At 47.6% G+C, this 20,063-nt stretch overlaps 1 protein-coding gene across 1 annotated transcript in view; it reads right to left on the bottom strand.

The window, feature by feature from the left end:
• Positions 1-720: 720 nt before the first annotated feature.
• BTBD11 (BTB domain containing 11) overlaps positions 721-20,063 on the bottom strand; it is a 315,533-nt gene continuing 296,190 nt past the window's right edge. The window contains exons 14-17 of the mRNA XM_030320460.1: positions 19,811-19,892; positions 13,035-13,103; positions 11,149-11,262; positions 721-2,874 (exon numbers count right to left, since the gene is read on the bottom strand). Coding sequence (XP_030176320.1) covers positions 2,665-2,874; positions 11,149-11,262; positions 13,035-13,103; positions 19,811-19,892 — 475 coding nt within the window. The 3' untranslated portion in view covers positions 721-2,664. The remainder of the gene's footprint in view (positions 2,875-11,148; positions 11,263-13,034; positions 13,104-19,810; positions 19,893-20,063) is intronic.

Here is a 20,063-nt window from a genome sequence, read left to right as displayed (position 1 = left end):
GTTCTCCCGGCCTCAGAGTTCTGGCCCCTGGCACACGGATGCTTTGGTTGTTTCTTAAAGAAGAAACGGAACTTGGCTGCTAAGCAGGGCTGGGCATTTTGGGGAGGGGCTCGTGATGTCGGTTGTCTACCGGGCCTCACTGGCCCAGGTCTCCCCACCCCAGCTTCCTGTAGTCCTAGTGAGCTGGGCCCAGGCTGGGCGAGGAGCCAGAGTGGATCAGGTGGGGACTTGGTTTGACCTCAGTGATGACGATACCCAAGGGGAGAGCCGCTTGCCCTGCCGTGACCCCCACCCCAAAATGCCGCCACCATCCACAAGCATCAGGTCATGCTGGCCCTTGATGGGAGCCAAACCATGTGGGCAGAACTTGTTTTTCTCCATCTTCCCACCCCCACAAAGCTTCCTCGTGGCACACAAATGGCAGCCAGAACTCCACGCTCTGCAGGCGAATTAGCTCTCTGCATTAGGCAAAGTGGTGACACCTGTCAGGTCCTCCAAGGGTGGCACCCGGAGGTATATGCAGACCCAGGGGACTCGAGCCTGCACAGCCAACCCCTGGTTGACAGAGTGGACAGGTGGTGGCCCCTACCTTTTACCTTGTATCTCCATTTTCCTCGACTTTTTCTGCACGGCCACCTTTTCCAATCTTTTAACTGAACGAAGTTCTCAGGCTCCCCCTGTTGGGTAAAGAGCTCACTCGTACCATACACACGATGCACGGCTTGGGAAAATCATTTAATGACAGAGAAAGCACACCAAACTAGAACAGAAGCCTGTCAGGACTGGCCGCTGTACAAATCGAAGCCCAGAGGCCCCAAACTAGCACTAGACATTCACAGGGGGAAGTCAGTCGTGGTGAAGGGAACATCACGCAGCATTTCTGAGGACACAGAGGAGGCAGGAGGCAGCAGAGACTCACGCACGTGCTGTGTGTATCTGTAACTTGGACTCCTCTGCAGGCAGTTTTTTTCCTTTCTTTTTTTCTCCCTTCTTCATTTGATTGTAGGGCCTGCGGTGGTTTGCAAATGACCAAGTTGAAGAGAGGCCTCATGTATCCAAATCACGTGAGAGCCGATGTTGGAGGCAGATGCGGCCCAGGAGCTGCTCCAGGGATCACACCCATGTAACCTGGCCTCAGTCCTGTGAACAGTGGCTCAGGGAGCATGACAGCAGCTCTTTTAGAATCTGGGGTCTGTGCACAACTTCCCAAAGGCATGCTAGGAAATAGGGTTACCAAAGAAACTTTGCCAACCCCAAAGGGCAAAAGTCATTCTCGTTTCTATCTAGGTTTCCAAGGAAAGGACAAGAGAAAAAGGCAGCAACTGAAAAACTATTTGGAATATTGTGGCACTTCACCAATCTCTTTTGCTTATAATATATGGCAGAGAAAACGGAACCCTGTCGATAGGAACTTTCATCAGAGATAACCCTATACTGTACATTCTCAGAATACAGAAAGAATCCTTCCTATCATACATATTTCATCTTTAAAAATAATCTAACATAGTCATATTCTCTGGCTAGTAGCAAACTATTAACATCTTTTGAGAGTACAGAGAAAACTTTGGGATTCATAGTAAATTCTTGGACGTGCGCGCCCCTCCCGCCCCTGATCAGCATCATCTATGAACACATTTCTGCTAAAGCATCCCAGAATCATTGTTAAAGGAAAGGAATATGTTACAGTTTCACCGAATGGATTTTTAGCAAGAAGTGATGAAACATTTTTACCTTGGCAAAAATGAAGCACAAACATAATGTTTCACTGGCTCGGGCCCATGCAGATGCATGTTTGTTACGTGGGGCTGTTTTACTGTCACCCCGAAATCACAATTAGCATGCAAGTTGTTTTCAGCTATTGAGTTAGAGATAATTATTGGCAGTGCACCTCTTTTGTGTAACCATGATCACTAAGGCAAGATTATTATTTCACTTTGTATAGAATATCAGCAGTATCTTGTCAGATGCATGTTTATACGGTATAGACCTGCGACTTACTGTTTTTTTTTTTTAAAAACCAAAACTCAAAACACAGATCCCTAAACACGATTCAATTGAAAATGAACTGTTGCGCTTTTAGAAATAGATTTTTAAACTACAAGGCTGCCCTGTTTTTGTTTTGTGTTTTTTATGAACATTTTAAAAAGTTCCCACCCCTAAAAATTTGCCAAATTATTTCTTCATTATTGGTAACAGTCTCACCAATTTGCTACCACGGTTGACTCTCGCTGAGCTGTAGCTACTAAGGTCCTTGATGTGAGCACAACACTCTCTGGGGTCGGAACAGTTCAGTTCTCCAACTGTCCACCTGCAACCCGAATGACCTTTACTCCTCAATTCATCCATTTAACAGTGGTCCCGGCAATGGGCGTTCAAGTGCCCCAGGGGTGCTTTCGGATGGGGTTGGCTTGGCTGTCCCATGTTGACCTTCAAGCCCTGGACCCCACTGCAGATCTGATCTGCAGACCAGTGGAATGTCCTTTGTTTCTCAATAGGAACACACAGGAGCTGGAATTGCTTATTCAAGAAAAGCTCGGGCAGGAGAGGCAGCTCCTTGGCCTAGCCAAAAACAGATGCCAGGTGAACTTTGTATGTGTTTGTGTGAAGCCAGTGCAGCAGCAGAACTGGAAAGTCCCCAGGGGACTGTTCCCTGCGCTGGACGTTTCATACAACAGAACCTTTGGAGGATGACAAGTGGATTGACTGAATCCTGATGGCCAACGTCCTCTGTAAGTCCTGGAGCACATCCTGGCCCGTCCCTTCACCATTTTTGTCATAGAGGAGCTGCTTGAACGCTTCGTTTTCGATGAGGACCATCATGTTTTTGAGAAAGTAGCCTTCGCAATATGCGGAAAGCTCTGTGACTCCAAGAAACTGTGGAGGGCAAGAGGAAGCAGGAGACGGTTATGTTTCTGAAATGCACCTGGCTGCCTGCACAGCTAATAATGGTGAACACCTATTAAGGCAGATTGACTATAAAAATGGCCCCGATTCTCTAGGCTTTGCTGTATTCACCCTCATGGGACAAGACTTGGCAACTTCTCTCATGAGAGGGTTGGAGTCCATTTCTTCACTGCTTGGCCTTGTGACTTGCTCAGGCCAACAGAACACAGCAGAAGCCACAGTTGCTGATTCTGAGCTACCTTCAAGTGGCCATGTCTGTGCTTCTGCACTCTTGCTCAGAAACCTGCCTCTGTCACGGGAGCAAAAGCCCTGATGAGCCTGCTTGGAGGGTTAGCGGCTCCATGAAACTGAGAAGAGAGAGTGACAGGGGCCAGCCACGGTCAACAAAGCCAAGCACAGCTGACCAGACAGCTGACGTCAGAAGCAAGGCCCATGGAGACCAGAAGAAACTTCCAGCTGTCCCGTCGACTCATGTGCCGAAGAAGGTTTACTGTTTTATCCCCTGGGTTCTACGGTTCTTTGTTGTGGCTGTAGACAACTGGGACATGAATGGAGTTGCAGACACAGCTCTATGCTCTTGGAGTATTATTAACCTGTTTGACTGTCACAGCAACCCCGAGTGGGCACTGACTACCAATTCTCTGTATTTAGAGCAGTGGTTCTCAACCAGGGGTGATTTTTGCCCAGGGGACATTTGGAAAAGTGTGGAGAGGATCTGATTGTCACGACTGGGTGGTGGCGGTGATGTGTGTACTACTGGCATCTAATGGGTGGAAGCCAGGGATGCTAACATGCCACGATGCACGGGACAGACCCTGCAGCAGAGAATCCTGTGGCTCAAGCTGGCAGTGCTGAGGCTGAGACACTGATCTAGAGATGGGGTTCCTCACAGACTGAGCCGATAAGGAAGGGATTACGTTGACCTAGCTTACCTTTATAAGCCGAAGCAGAGGGCTTGACAGATGGTAGACACTTGGTAAGTTGTTTGTTGGATGTATGAGTGAGCAGTTAACTCTCGGAGTAATGAACTAACAGTGAACATTTACTGGGGGCTTACAATGTGCCAGGCACCTTAGTAGGCACTTCAAGTACATCATCTCCTTTAATCTTCAACTTCCCTGAAGGAAGGCAGATTACCACCTCCAATTTACAGATGAGGGAACAGACAAGAGTGTAGGTTACACAAAGTCACACAGCGTGTCAAGGGCAGAACCAGGAACTGAATCCTTAAGGCTGTGTGCTTAACCATTAAGACACTGCCCCCATTCTGACACCATTAATCAGAGGCCAGGTATTCAGTCTCCTGTGCGCGTGGTGGAGGAACTCACGTTCGAAGCACAGAAGTAAATGCGGACATGTGGGCTGGCTGTCTTCAGATCTTTTCTACAGTTTCCAAAGTCCCTCTATGGCAATGAACTGGAAGCTCAGAAGTTCTTAAGTGCTCCTTGAGATAACATCCCACTGCTTTCTTTAAATGTTGATTTATTTAAATTATCCAAATGCTGAATCATCCTTCTGAACTATCCTGTCCTTTAAAACAAGAGACGTGGAACACCTGGGTGGCTCTGTCGGTTAAGCTCTTGACTTCAGCTGAAGCTGAAGACACTTTTCTGTGCTTCAGTCACAGACTCAAGTGACTTCAGGTCATGATCTCCTGGTTTGTAAGTTTGAGCCCCGCTGAAAGTGCAGAGCCAGGCTGCTTGAGATTCTTTTTCCCTCTCTCTCTTCCCCTTCCACGCGCTCTCTCAAAATAAATAAATAAACATTAAAAAAATAAACCAGAGGGGCGCCTGGGTGGCTCAGTCGGTTAAGTGTCCGACTTCAGCTCAGGTCATGATCTCGCGGTCCGTGAGTTCGAGCCCCGCATCGGGCTCTGTGCTGACCGCTCAGAGCCTGGAGCCTGTTTCAGATTCTGTGTCTCCCTCTCTCTCTGACCCTCCCCCGTTCATGGTCTGTCTCAAAAATAAATAAACGTTAAAAAAAATAAAAAAAAAAAACCCAGAGATGCACTTAATTGTTAGATGGGAAATGATAATGAGGCAGTGCTAACAGGGCTATCTATGGTGGAACGAGCTGGAACACCTGGATTTGAGTTGGGGCTCGCCCACCTCCCTCAATATGTGACCAGGGCTGGGCCACTTGGCCTCCAGCTTTAGGTGCATCATTTTCAAAATAAGAATTATGACACCTGCATCCCAGACCATGATTCTGCCGTTTGTCACAATTAGGAGAGGTAGGTTAGGAATGTAGTTAAGGGAGGGGCTTCTGGCTTCTGAGATCCTGCCCTGGCCCCCTCCCCGCCCCAGATTTACCACTAAGCTATTGGCTGTTGGGCAATTTATACAATCTCTCTTTGCCTCCAAACTCCTATCCATAAAATGGGGTTGATGATAATACTTAGTCAACAGTCTGTTGTTGCGATTAAAATGAGATAATGCATGGAGTGACAGAACAATGGTCTGTCAGCATTCACTCAATATTAGTCAGCACTCACTCAATATTGGAGTCAGCACTCACTCAATATTAGTTGTCATTCATTATAAATGTAAACTATTTATCGCTCTCCTTCTCACCCACTGGTATCCAGTGACCCTCATGCACAAAGTAGGTGGCCAGGCTGGGAAAAAGGGAACTGACTGTGTCTATGGAACCTAGCCCAGCTAACGGACCAAGCTTGTGGCCATGAACTCACTGACACCATTCATTGAGCCAATGGCAACTGTGTGTATAAAAACCACGTGCAACCTTGGGTATGTCAAATCACTTTTCTGTGCTTCAGTTTCCCCAGCCACAGAATGAATGGCGTGACTCAGAGGGTACGATGCTCTTCAGTGCATTTAGGAAGCAGGTAATTATGCAGTCTCTGAGAAACTTAGAAGACGTGGTGAGGTTTATCAGGCAAGAGGGCTTGTTACCACCCAGGGTTCCCATAGCTGCACAGTACCCTGGAGTTGGGAGAGATCTTAGGATTGCTTTCATTCTTTCAACATGAACCCTGACATTAGAGTCACAGAGTACAAGCCCTCATTGTACAGGTGGGGAAACTGAGGCTCAGAATCGCCTATCTTTGATTCTGTGGACACAGAGAGCACCCCCCTTGACCACACCTGGCCACTTGCTTTGTATGTAAATGTCACTCATCACAAGTTAGTGTAAGTGGAGAACAACAAGTACAATAAATACTTACATTTATATTTGGTGATATTTATTCAGTGGTGACTATACATCAGACCCTTGCCTACCTCCACACAAATAATGACTGACAGAACTGGGGTGGGAACTCTCATCTCCTACGCCAACGATTGACAAACTACAGGCCTGTGGGCAAAATCTGGCCCGCTACCTGTTTTTGTGAATAAAGTTTTATTAGAACAAAACCACACCCATCATTTATGCATCATGTATGGCTGCTTTTGCATTACTATGGCAACCATATGGCCTGTGTGAAAATATTACCTGGCCCTCCACAGAAAACCTTTGCTGGCCCCTGTCCTAGACTGTAATTTTTGCAAGAGCAGAGCTCATGTCTTACTAATTTTTTATTATATTCTGATGAATACAGTTCCTGGTAAATAGTGGGTGCTCAATAAACACTAATGAATGAATCCCTAGTTTTGCAAACCTGTGTTCTTTCTAGCACAGTGCATGGTTGGGCTTACTTCATTAGCTTAGATTCAATTTGATGAACCAGCCTCTTCTTTTTCTCAGGTTGAAAGGGCCATCAGAAGCTTCAAGGCCCCCTTTTACGACTGAATAATTTGGGACAGATTTACCAGGAAAAAAAAAAAAAAAAGATGGTTAAGCCATGCATTTATGGGATGGACTTCTCATCTGTATAAAATTCCACAGCTGTCTCAAACAGTTAGATGTAGTATAGAGGTAATGTTGCCAAGGTCTTGTTAACATTTGGGACATTGTTATTAGCATGTAAACTCCTGTGTTTCCTGGGGTTCTGAACCAAGGGTTGGTTTTTCTTTTCCGTTTTTACTAAACTCGCCTCGATGTGCAGTACGATCTGCCAGAAATAGAATCCACATGCATGTGCTCGTTAGTGGTGTTGCAGTATCTGTAGCACAGGGGCAACAGCATACAGAACGGGGAAAGGGCAGGGGCTGGCTGGCTTTGCCTTGTCTTCTATGCAAATGTCACGAAAGGCAGACTTTTGCATTGGAAACACACCAGGATGTGGCCTGGGAGACCGAGGCAGAGTCTCATGTCTGTAAAAGGCAGAGCTCTGGCTGCAAAGGTACATAAACAGAAGGGGCAGTTCCCTGCCATAGGTATTCAAAGCCCATAGCACTACTGTATTCCCAACCTGGGCTCCTCTTGCATCAGGCTGCATTATTAAAAATTTTTTTTTTCAAATTTTATTTATTTTTGGGACAGAGAGAGACAGAGCATGAACGGGGGAGGGGCAGAGAGAGAGGGAGACACAGAATCGGAAACAGGCTCCAGGCTCTGAGCCATCAGCCCAGAGCCCGACGCGGGGCTCGAACTCACGGACCGCGAGATCGTGACCTGAAGTCGGACGCTTAACCAACTGCGCCACCCAGGCGCCCCATCAGGCTGCATTATTAAATACAATAGCTACGGAAGCTGCCTGCCAAGGAGCCTGAAGTGGTTAAAATGGATTGCTGACAACATGACAGGCCATGGCAAAGCCACTTGTGGATGCTGGGTTCACAGGACAATTGGAGTGTCTGTGGCCAGGAGAGGGGGAAGGACCACAAGATTCATAATCAGGCTCTCTTCTTGGGTAGAGAGCAGTCTCTGGATGCTTTTCTGCAGAGTACTCAGTTTAAAGATTAAAAAAAAAAAATGTGCTGTGTCCTGAGAGACCAGATTTTGGTAAAACCCTCATTTAACCAAAGCACCTAGTGTGTGTGTGTGTGTGTGTGTGTGTGTGTGTGTGTGTGTGTGTGTAGTAAGTAGTGTGTAGATTTTGATTTACTGATGGCCAATGAGAAGATCTATTCTGTGTATCAATGATTATTGCAAATATTTCAACCATTTATTAGGCCAGAGAGCAAGGTTAAGAGCCTGTGCTTTGGAGTAAGACAAATCTAGGTTTTCCCATCTGGGTATATACCCCAAACCCCAAAGAACTAAAAGCAGAGAGTTGAACAGATATTTGTCCTGTGTTCACAGCAACACTATTCACAGTAGCCAAAGGGTGGAAACCACCCTAAGTGTCCACTGATGGATGACTGGATAGACACGATGTGGTCTCTCCAGACAATGAGATATCATTCAGTCTTAAAAAGAAATGAAATTCCAACACATGCTACAGCATGGATGAACCCTGAGGGCACTGTGCTACCTGAAATAAGCCAGTCACAAAGGGCAAATACTGTACGATTCCATTTATATAAGGTCCCTAGAGTAGTCAAGTTCATAGAGACAGAAAGTTAGGTGGTGGTTCCCAGGGCCTGAGGGGAAGGGAAATGGTTCCCAAAGTTTCAGTTTGGGAAGATAGAAAGTTCTGGAGATAGATGGTGATGATGATTTTACAACAATGTGAACGGGCTTATGCCGCTGAATGGTGCGCTTAGAAATGGTTAAAATGGTAAATTTCATGTTATGTGCATTTTACCACACACACACATACATAAATCTCCATAGTAGCTGTGTGACCTTAAGCAAGTTCCTTCCCCTGTCTGTGCCTCAGTTTTCTTATTATAAGACTAATGATAGCATTTACTTAAAAAGGTTGTAGTGAGCATTAAAAAAGAAGGTGTAATACACAAAAATAAATTCAAAATGGATGAAAGACCTAAATGTGAGGCAGGAAACCATCAAAATCCTAGAGGAGAAAACAGGCAACAACCTCTTTAACCTTGGCCGCAGCAACTTCTTACTCAACACATCTCTGGAGGCAAGGGAAATAAAAGCAAAAATGAACTACTGGGACCTCATCAAAATAAAACACTTCTTCACAGCAAGGGAAACAATCAACAAAACTAAAAGGCAACCGACAGAATGGGAGAAGATGTTTGCACACAACATATCAGATAAAGGGTTAGTATCCAAAATCTATAAAGAACTTACCAAACTCAACACCCAAAAAACAAATAATCCAGTGAAGAAATGGGCAGAAGATATGAATAGACACTTTTCCAAAGAAGACATCCAGATGGCCAACAGACATGAAAAGATGCTCAACACTACTCGTCATCAGGAAGATACAAATCAAAACCACACCGGTCAGAGTGGCTAAAATTAACAACTCAGGAAAGATGTTGCCAAGGATGTGGAGAAAGGGGAACCCTCTTGCACTGTTGATGGGAATGTAAACTGGTGCAACCACTCTGGAAAACAGTGTGGAGTTTCCTCAAAAAATTAAAAATAGATCTACCCTATGACCTAGCAATAGCACTACTAGGAATTTATCCAAAGGACACAGGAGTGCTGATTTGTAGTGGCACATGTACCCCAATGTTTATAGCAGCGCTATCAACAATAGCCAAATTATGGAAGGAGCTCAAATGTCCATCAACTGATGAATGGATAAAGAAGATGTGGTATATATATAAAATGAAACATTACTCAGTGATGAAAAAGAATGAAATCTTGCCATTTTCAACAAGGTGGATGGAACTCGAAGTTGTTATGCTAAGTGAAATAATTCAGTCAGAAAAAGACAGATGTCATAGGTTTTCACTCATATGTAGAATTTGAGAAACTTAACAGAAGACCATAGGGGAAGGGAAGGAGGCAAACCATAAAAGGTTCTTAAATACAGAGAACAACACACTGAGGGTTGATGGGGGTGGGGGATTGGGAGGGGCAGGGAAAATGGGTGAGGGGCATTGAGGAGGGTACTTGTTGGGATGCACACTGGGTGTTGTATGTAAGTGATGAATGACAGGAATCTACTCCTGAGGTCAAGACTACACTGTATTTTAGGTAACTTGACAATAAATTATTTTAAAAAAAAGTAGGTGTAATATGGCTCTTAGCACAGGCGCCTGCACACTAAAAGGGCTCGTTGGATGTTGGCATAAGACAGAAAACATCTCAAATGCAACCTGAGTTTTCAGGATCACTCTACAAAGCAGCAGGTGTGGGAGATGTCTCTTGAGCTCCACTTACTCAAAAGAAGACTTTTTTGTTTTAAATTCCTGATCTCAACTCATTTCACTGTTTCTTCCTAGCAAATGCTAATCTGCCCATCCTGAGCACATGAAACAAAAATAAAATGGCACCTGGACAAATTATTTGACTTCTGTCGGTCCCAGTATCCCTACATGCGAAATGGATTGGATGAGATGAGGTCAGTGGTTCCCAAAAATTGGAGTCATGACTGGCCTTAGGACTGAAGTCACAACAGTAGCCTAGGGAGCTTGTTAAAAATACAGATTCCTAGGTTCCACTGCAGAGACCATTGTGGGTGGGGGGCTAAACACATTCAGGACTCTCCCCAGGTGATTCTGATTAGTCCACCTGACCAGGAGAACTCCTTGGGGGTCTCCAGGGCTGGTAACCTGTTCTCAACCTTGGTCACACTGGAAATCACTTGGGAAGCTCTGGAAAACACCTTTCCCCGGGCTCTACCACCAGAGGTGAGTTTAATTGGTCTGTGATAGGTCCCAAGCATAGGGATTTTAAGTGAGTGCCCAGATGATTCTACTGCGCAGCCAGCACCAGGAACAGAGTTCTAGAACAGTGATTCTTGCCCTTGAGCATGCATCAGAATCACCTGGACGGCTTGCGAAGCCATAGGCGGTGGGTCTCTCCCCCAGAGTTTTTGATTCAGAGTAGGTCTGGAATGGGGCCCTGGAATATACATTTCTAACACGTTCCCTAAAGATGCTGATGCTTCTGGACTGGAGAACACTCTTCGACAACCACTTGCTACTCAAGGTGTGGCTTAGACTAGCAGCAGAGGCTTCACCTGGGGGCTTGTTAGAAATGCAGAATGCAGGGCCCACCCTGGACCTGCTGAGTCGGGGTCTGCAATATGATTCGTGTTCACGTTAACATTTGAGAAGCACTGTCTCAGAACAACTTTGCTTTGGGAACTTCTGAGTTCCTGCTCTTGTTGTATTTGGGAGGGGTGACATAAAAGGAAAGGCATCTTTTCTAGAGCAGGAGGCTGATGGTGGGAGGAATGCAGGGGTGGCTCAGCCTGGAGCAAGCGGGCCAGTACCAGCTCTCTGCCTTGACTCCGTGTCTGTGAAGGAAAAGCCTGACCCATTTCAGTACACGGCGCATGCTCAGGGCAGCCAGAGTGGGACTGATTACCTTGGCGTGGTTGTAAATATCCACGCAGTTGTCGGTATTGATGCTCTTTGCGCAGATAATCTCACAGTGTCGCTGCAAAGCCTCCAGCTGGAAAAATTTAGCAGCAGACAGAAGCTAAAAACCATAAAAAGAGCCCATTAGTGGCTGGGAGGTGGAAATAAAGGGATGACAATCATGGGGAAAAATCCTTATCTTCCGCAGAAGTGTCCCAAGGTGAAAGGCTGGGAATATAGGCATTGGTAATGTCACTTTAAAGCCCAAAGGAAACACTAGCCACTAAGATAGAGTGATCGAACTCTGTTGCAGGGGAAGATGGCAGAGGAGAGGGGTTTGAAGTGAACCAGATTCACATCTATTCTAGCAGGGGGTCGAGCAAAAATGCCTGAAGTTGTTACGTCCAGAAATATGGGTGAACACCATTAGTCAGCAAGATGGATTTCGGTGCGGCTCACTCCCTCTGTTCATCCAGGTGTCCACACAAATGTCCCCTCAGAGAAGCCTCCCAGACCACCCCGCCTCAGGTCATCTCCCTTCATCACTGTCTGCCTTCCTTACCCTGTCTTAGTTTTCCTTAGAGCCCTTCTCTCCCCAGACATGATGTCATGCCTGTCGCCCTCAGTCCATGAGGGCAGAGATCTCTATCCCTTTGCATTACTGCTGTAGCTTGGCCCTAAGTGTTCAGAGGGATTGCCTTTGGGGAATGGATGGGGGCACGGGGGATGAGGGAGCCTGGGTGAGCTGCTTTTTGTGACCAGCTCTTCTGTATTATTTACATGATTTACGTGTATGTTCGTTATTTTGATTTTAAAATAAAAATAAATGTTACAGAAGAACCTGCGTTCTCAGATGGTAGCTTGGTCCTGAGGTAGAGAAGTGTCAAAGGAGTGGTCCAGAGAGGCAAGAGAGTAACTGTGGGTGGGTGGGTGGGGATGACCATGGAAGGGTTCTCAGAGTATGATGGGAAGGATAAGCACCTTATTGAACATAGGAACTCTTACAATCTTAAAAATCCAATGAGATAGATAATTATTCCCATTTCCAGGGAAGGAAACCGAGGCTGAGAGAGGTTAACTAACATGTCCAAGATCACACAGCTCAGAAGGGACAGAGCCTGGATTTAAACCAAGTTTGGTTCCGACTCCATGTTTTAACCCCTGTGTGGGGTCACCTTTTGAATGACTGATAGTGCTCCGACATCTCTAATCAGCCAGGCACCCTGGACTCCACAGACACCTGAATGGACCCTGGCTCCTTTGCTCAGGATTATCGGAGTAATCTTGGCTTCCCGTTCAAAGCTTCCAGTTTTGAAAAGGAAAACCAACAAGGGGTCCAGGTTTAGGAAAGAGCAGGGACTCTTGGCTTTGGGCAGAAGGGAGCAGAAACAAGGCCCCTGGATTAGGGAGGGGAGACAGGCTTAACGGTGAGGTCGACAGCAGATGGGGGAGAGCCAAGGAGACTCAGGAAGGGGGGATGGTCATCCTCAACTGGCTGGAATGCTCCTGGCTTCTGTATCAACAGACGCACTGTGATTTGGGGAATGTTTTCCAATGACAGAAGTCACAAGGGTAGCTCCTGATGACGGTATCTGAGCCCTAGTTGTGCCTAGACTTAGTCTCCGCCTCCACAGGCAACTTCCTTTACCTGCCCCCCCCTGCCCCCCACCCCAAAGCCAATTAAAAGTGGATTTCACAGAGCTGCTATTCCAAGTGCACTGAGCACCCTGGCCTTCCGGAAGGGGCTCTGATGCAAAACCCTCGGGAGGCAGGACCCCAAACCCTGCACCCAAGTGAAAACCCAACACAGGTCCCCCCAGCCACCGCCAACACCTGCCAGTGACCTGAGTTTACAGAGGAGCCACCGACCCGATGACACAACAGTTTCCTTACCTCCATTATCTCGTTGTTTTTGATGAGAAGTGACTCTGGGCCACCGTAGTAGAGATACTGCATAACCAGCTGGAAGAAAGGACACAGCGAGCAAAGCATCAGTCAGTGTCAGCACACAGACACCGTCAGCTTACAGCCGGGCAGTCTATCGGCCCCTCTAGGACACCTGTCCCCAGCGTGGCCATTCCCGCTTGATCACTGCCTTGTAGGAGAAGTTCCACTTAGGATGCTTCTCCCGGCTGGATGTTTTTCCTTATGGCATGCTGAAATTTGTCTCCTTGTGATTCTGCTGGGTTCCAAGTGCATGCCCGGTATCACATTAAACAATTCTGAACAATTCTCTGTTCTCCATCTACAGATGGCAGTCGCGGCTTGTCTTTCCACCTCCCATGCCATCAGGCTGCCCCCAAACAAGCAGTTTAAGGAACCTACGCTAGGGGTCGTTCCCCTGGAAGCATGGCCCAGTTTGACAGGATTCTTACTTAAGTCCCAGGGGATGACTCTGGGCTCCCATGGGACCACCTGCTCCTCATTACAGCTCGACAAGACCCAGGATGAAGCCATTAGGGGTCCACAGTTTCAATGTTTCACTGATGATGTGAACAGTCTGAGCCAGGCTGTTCTTTGTTCATGTATTAAGGAGGCCTGAATGGTGTGCAAAGTCCCAGAGCTTTGCAAATTGGTGTCCCTTTAGAATGAGGCCCCCAGGTGTGTAGAACTGGTTGTCACTACCTCCCATGAAGCCATTAATTTTTTTCTTTTAGTATTTTTTAAAAATTTTTATTTTTTTAAAATGTTTATTTTAGAGAGAAACAAAGTGCGAGCGGGGGAGGAGCAGAGAGAGAGAGAGAGAGAGAGAGAGAGAGAGAGAGAGAGAGAGAGAGACAGAATCCGAAGCAGGCTCCAGGCTGTCAGCAAGGAGCCCGACGTGGGGCTTGAACCCACGAACCATGAGATCATGACCAGAGCTGATGTCAGATGCTTAACCGACTGAGCCACCCAGGCACCCCAAAGCTTTAATTTTAGGTGGTGAACATGCTCTTCTCCACCACTGTCTTCTGCCTTATGACACATGGACTATACCTGCCTCACCCCACGGCAGTTGTGCTGGAAACATCTGTAGACTGGTTACGTCCCATCTTTGGACACTTGTAAAATGAGGCGCTGGGGCTGGGCTGTCCTCCACAGTCCCTTCAGACTCCAGTGGTCTGTGACCAACATACGGCAGTGGTTAAGAGCAAGGACCCTGCACGTGGGCCCCCTCAGCTTCTGAGCAGCCCTGCCGCTTAAGATCTGAGGGACCTGAATTGAGTTAGGTTCTCTGTGCCTCAGTTGCATCATCTGCAAAGTGGGGATAATATTACCTACCGCATGGGGTTCTGAAGAGGGTTAAATTATATGCAACAGGCCTAGCAGGGGCCTGGCACATGGCAAGAACTGAATAAATCTTAGTTCTTCAGTGTTCTCTGAGGTGGAAAAATCTTTCTCCAGTAGTGCTCTGCTGTGCAGTGCCACGTTTTTATTCAGGCCATTCGAGACCCTTTGTGACTGATCTCAATCTACCTTTTGCACGAGTGTTTAAAAGTCATCATTTAAAAAATATGTATGTTTACAGCTTTATTGAGGTCTATTTTACATAATGCAAACGCATCAACTTAAAGCATACAGCTCAGTGGTTTTTAGTATATTCACAATGGCGTGCAACCATCACCACTATCTAATTTTAGAACATTTCTAACACGCCCAGGAGAAACCCCGTACGCATTACCAACCAGTCTCATTTCCTCCTGGGCCTGTCCTGACAACCACGATGGATTCGCTCATTCTGGACATTTCCTATCAGTGGAATCACACAACACATGCTCTTTTGTGTCTGGCTGATGACACTTAGCGTAATATTTTCAAGGTTCATTCTTGCTGTCACTTCTCCTACATTCTTTATTGCTGAACAATGTATCACGTTTTGTGTATCCGTTCATCAGCTGAGGGACATTGGATGGGTTCCACTGCTTGGCTGTTATGAATACTGCTGCTATGAATCAATTTACTTTTTCAGATCTCCTCTGTCACTCAAGCCTTCTCTCATCCTAATCTGGACAACATCTGCCTTTTATACTCTGATCACTCCCACCCACTTGCCTCTAACAGAACCTACCACTTCTCTTTCAGTCCTGCACTTTTGCCCATGCTGTTCCCTCTGCTTGGATGCCCCTCCCTTCTTCTCCACCTGTTGAACTGGGCCCCCTCTTTTGGGATCTCAGTGGTCACATGTGTGGAGCCTTCTTAGATGTCCTAGCTGTAACCCCTGGCTGGGCACACATCATCCACAACTGCAGTGTTACTTCCCACGAGAGCTTGATGGGACCGTCTATGTCTTGTCCTTCTCTGCATTCTCGTGCCTGCACTCAGCAAGCGCACTTTAAACAGGAACACGAGCCCTCGCCTCACCTCCTCTTTCGTGTTTGAGTCTCCCACGGACTGACTTTGGGCTTCTGTGCCCACCTGCCTCGTCACAGGGATGGTGGTGCATTGATGGTGGTGGCTGAGGCTTTGGGAAATGATAACACAGCATCGTTTACCCTCCCCTCCCTCATCCTGATGGGCCACAGGCATCTAACGTATCATGTCAGCGAATGGGGGGATCCTGGCCTTATGTAAATCAACGGGTCCCCCCAGCGCCTCTCTTTTACAATGGCCAAACCGATAATGACAACAATACGAGCCATGACAATAACTACCCCGAATACAGGGCCTCTCCATTTACAAAGTGTGCCTCCATCATATCAGGTCATTCATTTGAGGTTGGGCTGTTGACTTAAAATGCTGCTCCTTAGCAGATGCAGATCCTGGGGCTAATGGGATTTAAACTGGGCTGTCCCTTGCCGTCAGACTCTGCCAACACAAGCCTTTTCTGCAAAGGGGGCAAAACGAACCCTTATTAGGCCAAAGGGCCTGTTTATGGAGTTGTTTTCCTTGGCAGCTGTCAACCTGCATGGAGCCGGGATTTAAATGGCATCCACGGCCTCACGGAGGCCCCCACTTCCACGTGTAGCCTCAGCTGCGTCCTGCTCTTGCCCGTGTGTGATGTTAAACGGTCTTGTGGGGAGGAAACTCAAAGCAGTCTCATTTAACTAAAATTCTTCTGTCAGCATGGAAGTGGAGTGAACAGGCCCCTGGGAGCCTCCTTCTGGGTCGGATTCAGCCCTCCTTGGCCTATTTCAAGCCACAAATGAGGCTTTTCTTCTTTTATGGGGAAGGGACAGGCACACAGAGAAGTCCCCAGGGCCTGCTAAATCTTCCTAACTCATTACAGTAACTCCAGGCTAATGTGGCCAGGAAACCTTCCCCAGGCAAAAGCAATTACAGGCCTTGGATTCCTCTGGGGCCACGCTTTCCCACGTAGGTCTCTCGTTCAATGAATCTGCACAGCAAACATTTATTGAATGCCTACTACAAGGTTCTTATTACAGGAACCTCCCCAATTAGTTCCAGGCTTTATGGCAAAAGTGCCCCCTTCACGAGCACTCAGGAGAGCTGGGGAGGCATGCATCTTCCAGCACTTAGTTCATACTCAAACTCGAATGGGCCTACGATTCTTTCTTCAGGGCCGGGTGATTTTTTTTTTTGGTGGGGGGGGGGGGGGGGGGGGGGGGCCCAAGTCCCTGCAGTTGGGGGGCAACTAGGAGATCAGGTCTGGAAGTCAGTCAGGCCTGGGTCTGAACCTCAACTTGGCTGTGATGAGTAGCCGGAGCTGGGGCCACTACCTTCCTCCCTCTGGGTCTGTGTACTGGCTGTAGGTGGGAGAAGAGCTTCCCGGAGGGGCGGCTGGAAGGACTGAAGGAGATGATGTACGGCAGTGGTTCTCACAGTGGGTTCCCTGGACCAGCAGCATCAGCACCACCTGGGCTCTTGTAAGAAATATAAATTCTAGGACCCCACCCTAGGCCTACAGAATCTAGGACTCTGGGGATGGGGTCCAGGAATCTGCATTTCAACAAGTTTTGTGTTTTAGCGAGCAACCCCCTTCCTCCCCTGCCCTGGAGATTCTGGTGCCTGTTAAAGCTTGAGATCCACCCTAGTGCAGAGCACTGTGTCTCCACCTTGACTGCATGCTGGCACAATGGCAGATGCTCCAAAATACTGACACCTGAGCCCCAGCCCCTGTTCTGATTGGTAGCCTGGGTGCTGGGAATTTTCAAAGCTCTCCAGGTGACTCCAATGTCCAGCAGAGGCTGAGAAGCACCAGCTTTGAGCCTGACACATAGCTGGTGCTCAAGAAATGGGCACTGTTATGGGGCATCTGGGTGGCTCAGTGGATTAAGCGTCCGGCTCTTGGTTTTGGTTCAGGGCATGATCTCATGGCTTCGTGGGTTCGAGCCCTGCATTGGGCTCTGGACTGACAGTGTAGAACCTGCTTGGGATCCTCTCTCTCTCCCTTTCTCTCTGTCCCTTCCCGGCTCTCACTCTTTCTCTCCCTCTCTCAAAACAAATGGAAAAAAAAAAAAAAAAAGAAATGGGCACTGTTATTATCACTGTTCCCCTGTAGAAAGGGTATTCTAGAACCAAGCATCCAGGCTTTGGCACCAGGAAGACTGGGCTCCAATCCTGGCTGTCACTAAAGTAGCACTAAGACTTGGGGCACGTCATTTAAGTTTTCTGAGCCTCAGTTTATTCATCTCTAAAAATGGCAAGAAGTATCCAGATAAACATGTGCAAGCAGAGGTTAGTGCCTCATTCATAGCTGGAGCCCCACAGAAGTTTCTTCTCTGCCCTCCCAACTCTAATCCTAAAACAAAGCAGCAGTTTCATGGAAAATTTCAAACTCAGAAGTCACCACCATTCTAGAAAGGGCTGTGGCCACTTTGCTCTCAGTAGAAAATGTGGTGAGGAATTGGGGTGAGAGTCTGGGTCTGGGGGGGCATGCCAACTCCCTGGTCCCACACTGGGGATCCAGCTCCTCTCTGCCACCCCCACCCCAACGGGATGGCTCTCCCAGACTGGCCTTGTCCCTGGAAACTGCTTTAATCCTTTCCCCAATGCTCAGTCCATAGTAACCTATCCTACAGGGTCTTGTGCTTAGTAGGGAGATGGTTTACCAGTTATGAGTTAGAAAAATAACAACCCACTTAAAAATTGCCAAGTTGAGGGGCGCCTGGGTGGCTCAGTCAGTTAGCCATCTGACTTCAGCTCAGGTCATGATCTCGCCGTTTGTGAGTTCAAGCCCTGTGTCGGGCAGGCTTTGTGCTGACAGCTCAAAGCCTGGAGCCTGCTTCAGATTCTGTGTCTCCCTCTCTCTGTCCCCGACCTCTGCTCATGCTCTGCCTCTCTCTCTCTCTCAAAAATAAGTAAACATCAAAAAAAAAATTTGCCAAGTTGTCCTACTTGCTAATCTCTTCAAGAACCCATGACATAGATAGAGGTGGTATTAACTTGTTAAAAATGGAGAAAATGAGGCTCAAAGAAGAGTGTCTTACCCATAGTTACTTGGGAAGGATTCTTTCATTTGAACTTTCAACATAACCAAAGAAATACATCTCTAATGGTGGAGATGCAGGTACCTCAATAGGCTTTAGGGGCCAGTGTGAGGGCATGGTGGCTTCCTCTGGATATCCATGGCAGCCCTCTGGACAGCAGGATCTGAGGGGCCAGGGAAAAGCCACCATCTGGCCTGCTTTCTTCCCACTTGGCTCATACTGAGTGGTCCCAGTGTCTTCTCAGTCTCCAATATACCTTAAGACCCAGCTGAATAGACTGATAATCACTTTCCCTCAAACACACCCCATGATTTCCCACTTTTGTCCATTTGCTTATGCTGTTCCCTGCCTCCCACTGCAGTTCCCCCTTTCCTATCCACCAGATGAGCAAACTGAGGCTTAGAAAGGTTGGTTCTTTGCCCATCGTCATGTGATAGACACCAATTTTAAATAGGAGAATGCAGCATTTTAGTCCTGGGCTGCAGCTCTTTCCTTCCAAGTGCAGATTGGAAACCTGACCCGTGGCCCTGGTCATGGCCAGCCTTGTCTCCACCCCTCACCGCCCCCCCCCGCATTATCTCTGAGTTGTCTCAACAACCCTCTTAGAGCATGAATCCCTGGCACACCTGCCTGAATCTTATCCACTCTTACTGCACTCCTCCCAAGGCCCTACTTCCTGAACTGGACCGCAGGAAACAACGTTCTGTTCAGAATTCCACAGATCCCACCCCCAGGTCACCCACGTCGGCTGCCTGACCCTGGCTTGTGGGAGGACAGCATGGAGGGAGGGCAGTCGTTAAAAGTCCACTGACTCCTGATCACATTAGGCTCAACCATGGTTTTGGGACTTCACCCTTGCTGTTCTCTGCCTAGAATCTTCTAACCCCCTTTTTAAGCCCCGAGCCTTCCTAGGGTCCCCCAGCTTCTCTTAAGCTTTCACTATTTCAGCTGACACCTCATAGGAGACCTTCTCCAACTCCCCTGGTCCTAGTTGTCACAGCACATCGCCTCCCTGTCCCCTACCGGTACCTCCCCACATTATATTGTAAGTGACTAATTACTCAGTTACCCGCTCTATCCCGTGACGCCCCAGGGGAGGAATGTCCTTTATCCTTGTGTCCCCAGGTCCCAGCAGAGGGCTAGGCAACCAGTAGGTGCTCAACTAATGCTGTAGGGATAAAAGGATGGTAAGCCGGAGGGTGTGTTAGGAGGGGCCCAGTGTGCAAGGAATTGAGGACTCTGCAGTGGCTAACCCACAGGTGGATGACCAGCACAATGCCCTAGGTCACAACTGGGGCTCACCTGAAAGATGGGGTACTTCACGTAACCGATCTCTATGCAGGTGCTGTCATTTGTTGGTTTGCTGGAGAGGAGTGCTTTGAACCTGAAAAAGAACACAAGAAAGGAGATAAAAAGACCCACACACACATCCACAGTTTGTGAGAAACACCACTCTAATGAGAGAAACATGTAGTATCTTGTATTCCCTGCCCCCCACTCTGAAATACATCATCAGTACATCCACAGATGTCATAATGCAATGCCACCCCAGTAA

Source organism: Lynx canadensis, chromosome B4, assembly GCF_007474595.2.
Source record: "Lynx canadensis isolate LIC74 chromosome B4, mLynCan4.pri.v2, whole genome shotgun sequence".
Taxonomy (NCBI): domain Eukaryota; kingdom Metazoa; phylum Chordata; class Mammalia; order Carnivora; family Felidae; genus Lynx; species Lynx canadensis.
Note: the sequence above shows the minus strand (reverse complement) of the source record. Positions and strands in the feature narration are given on the sequence as shown.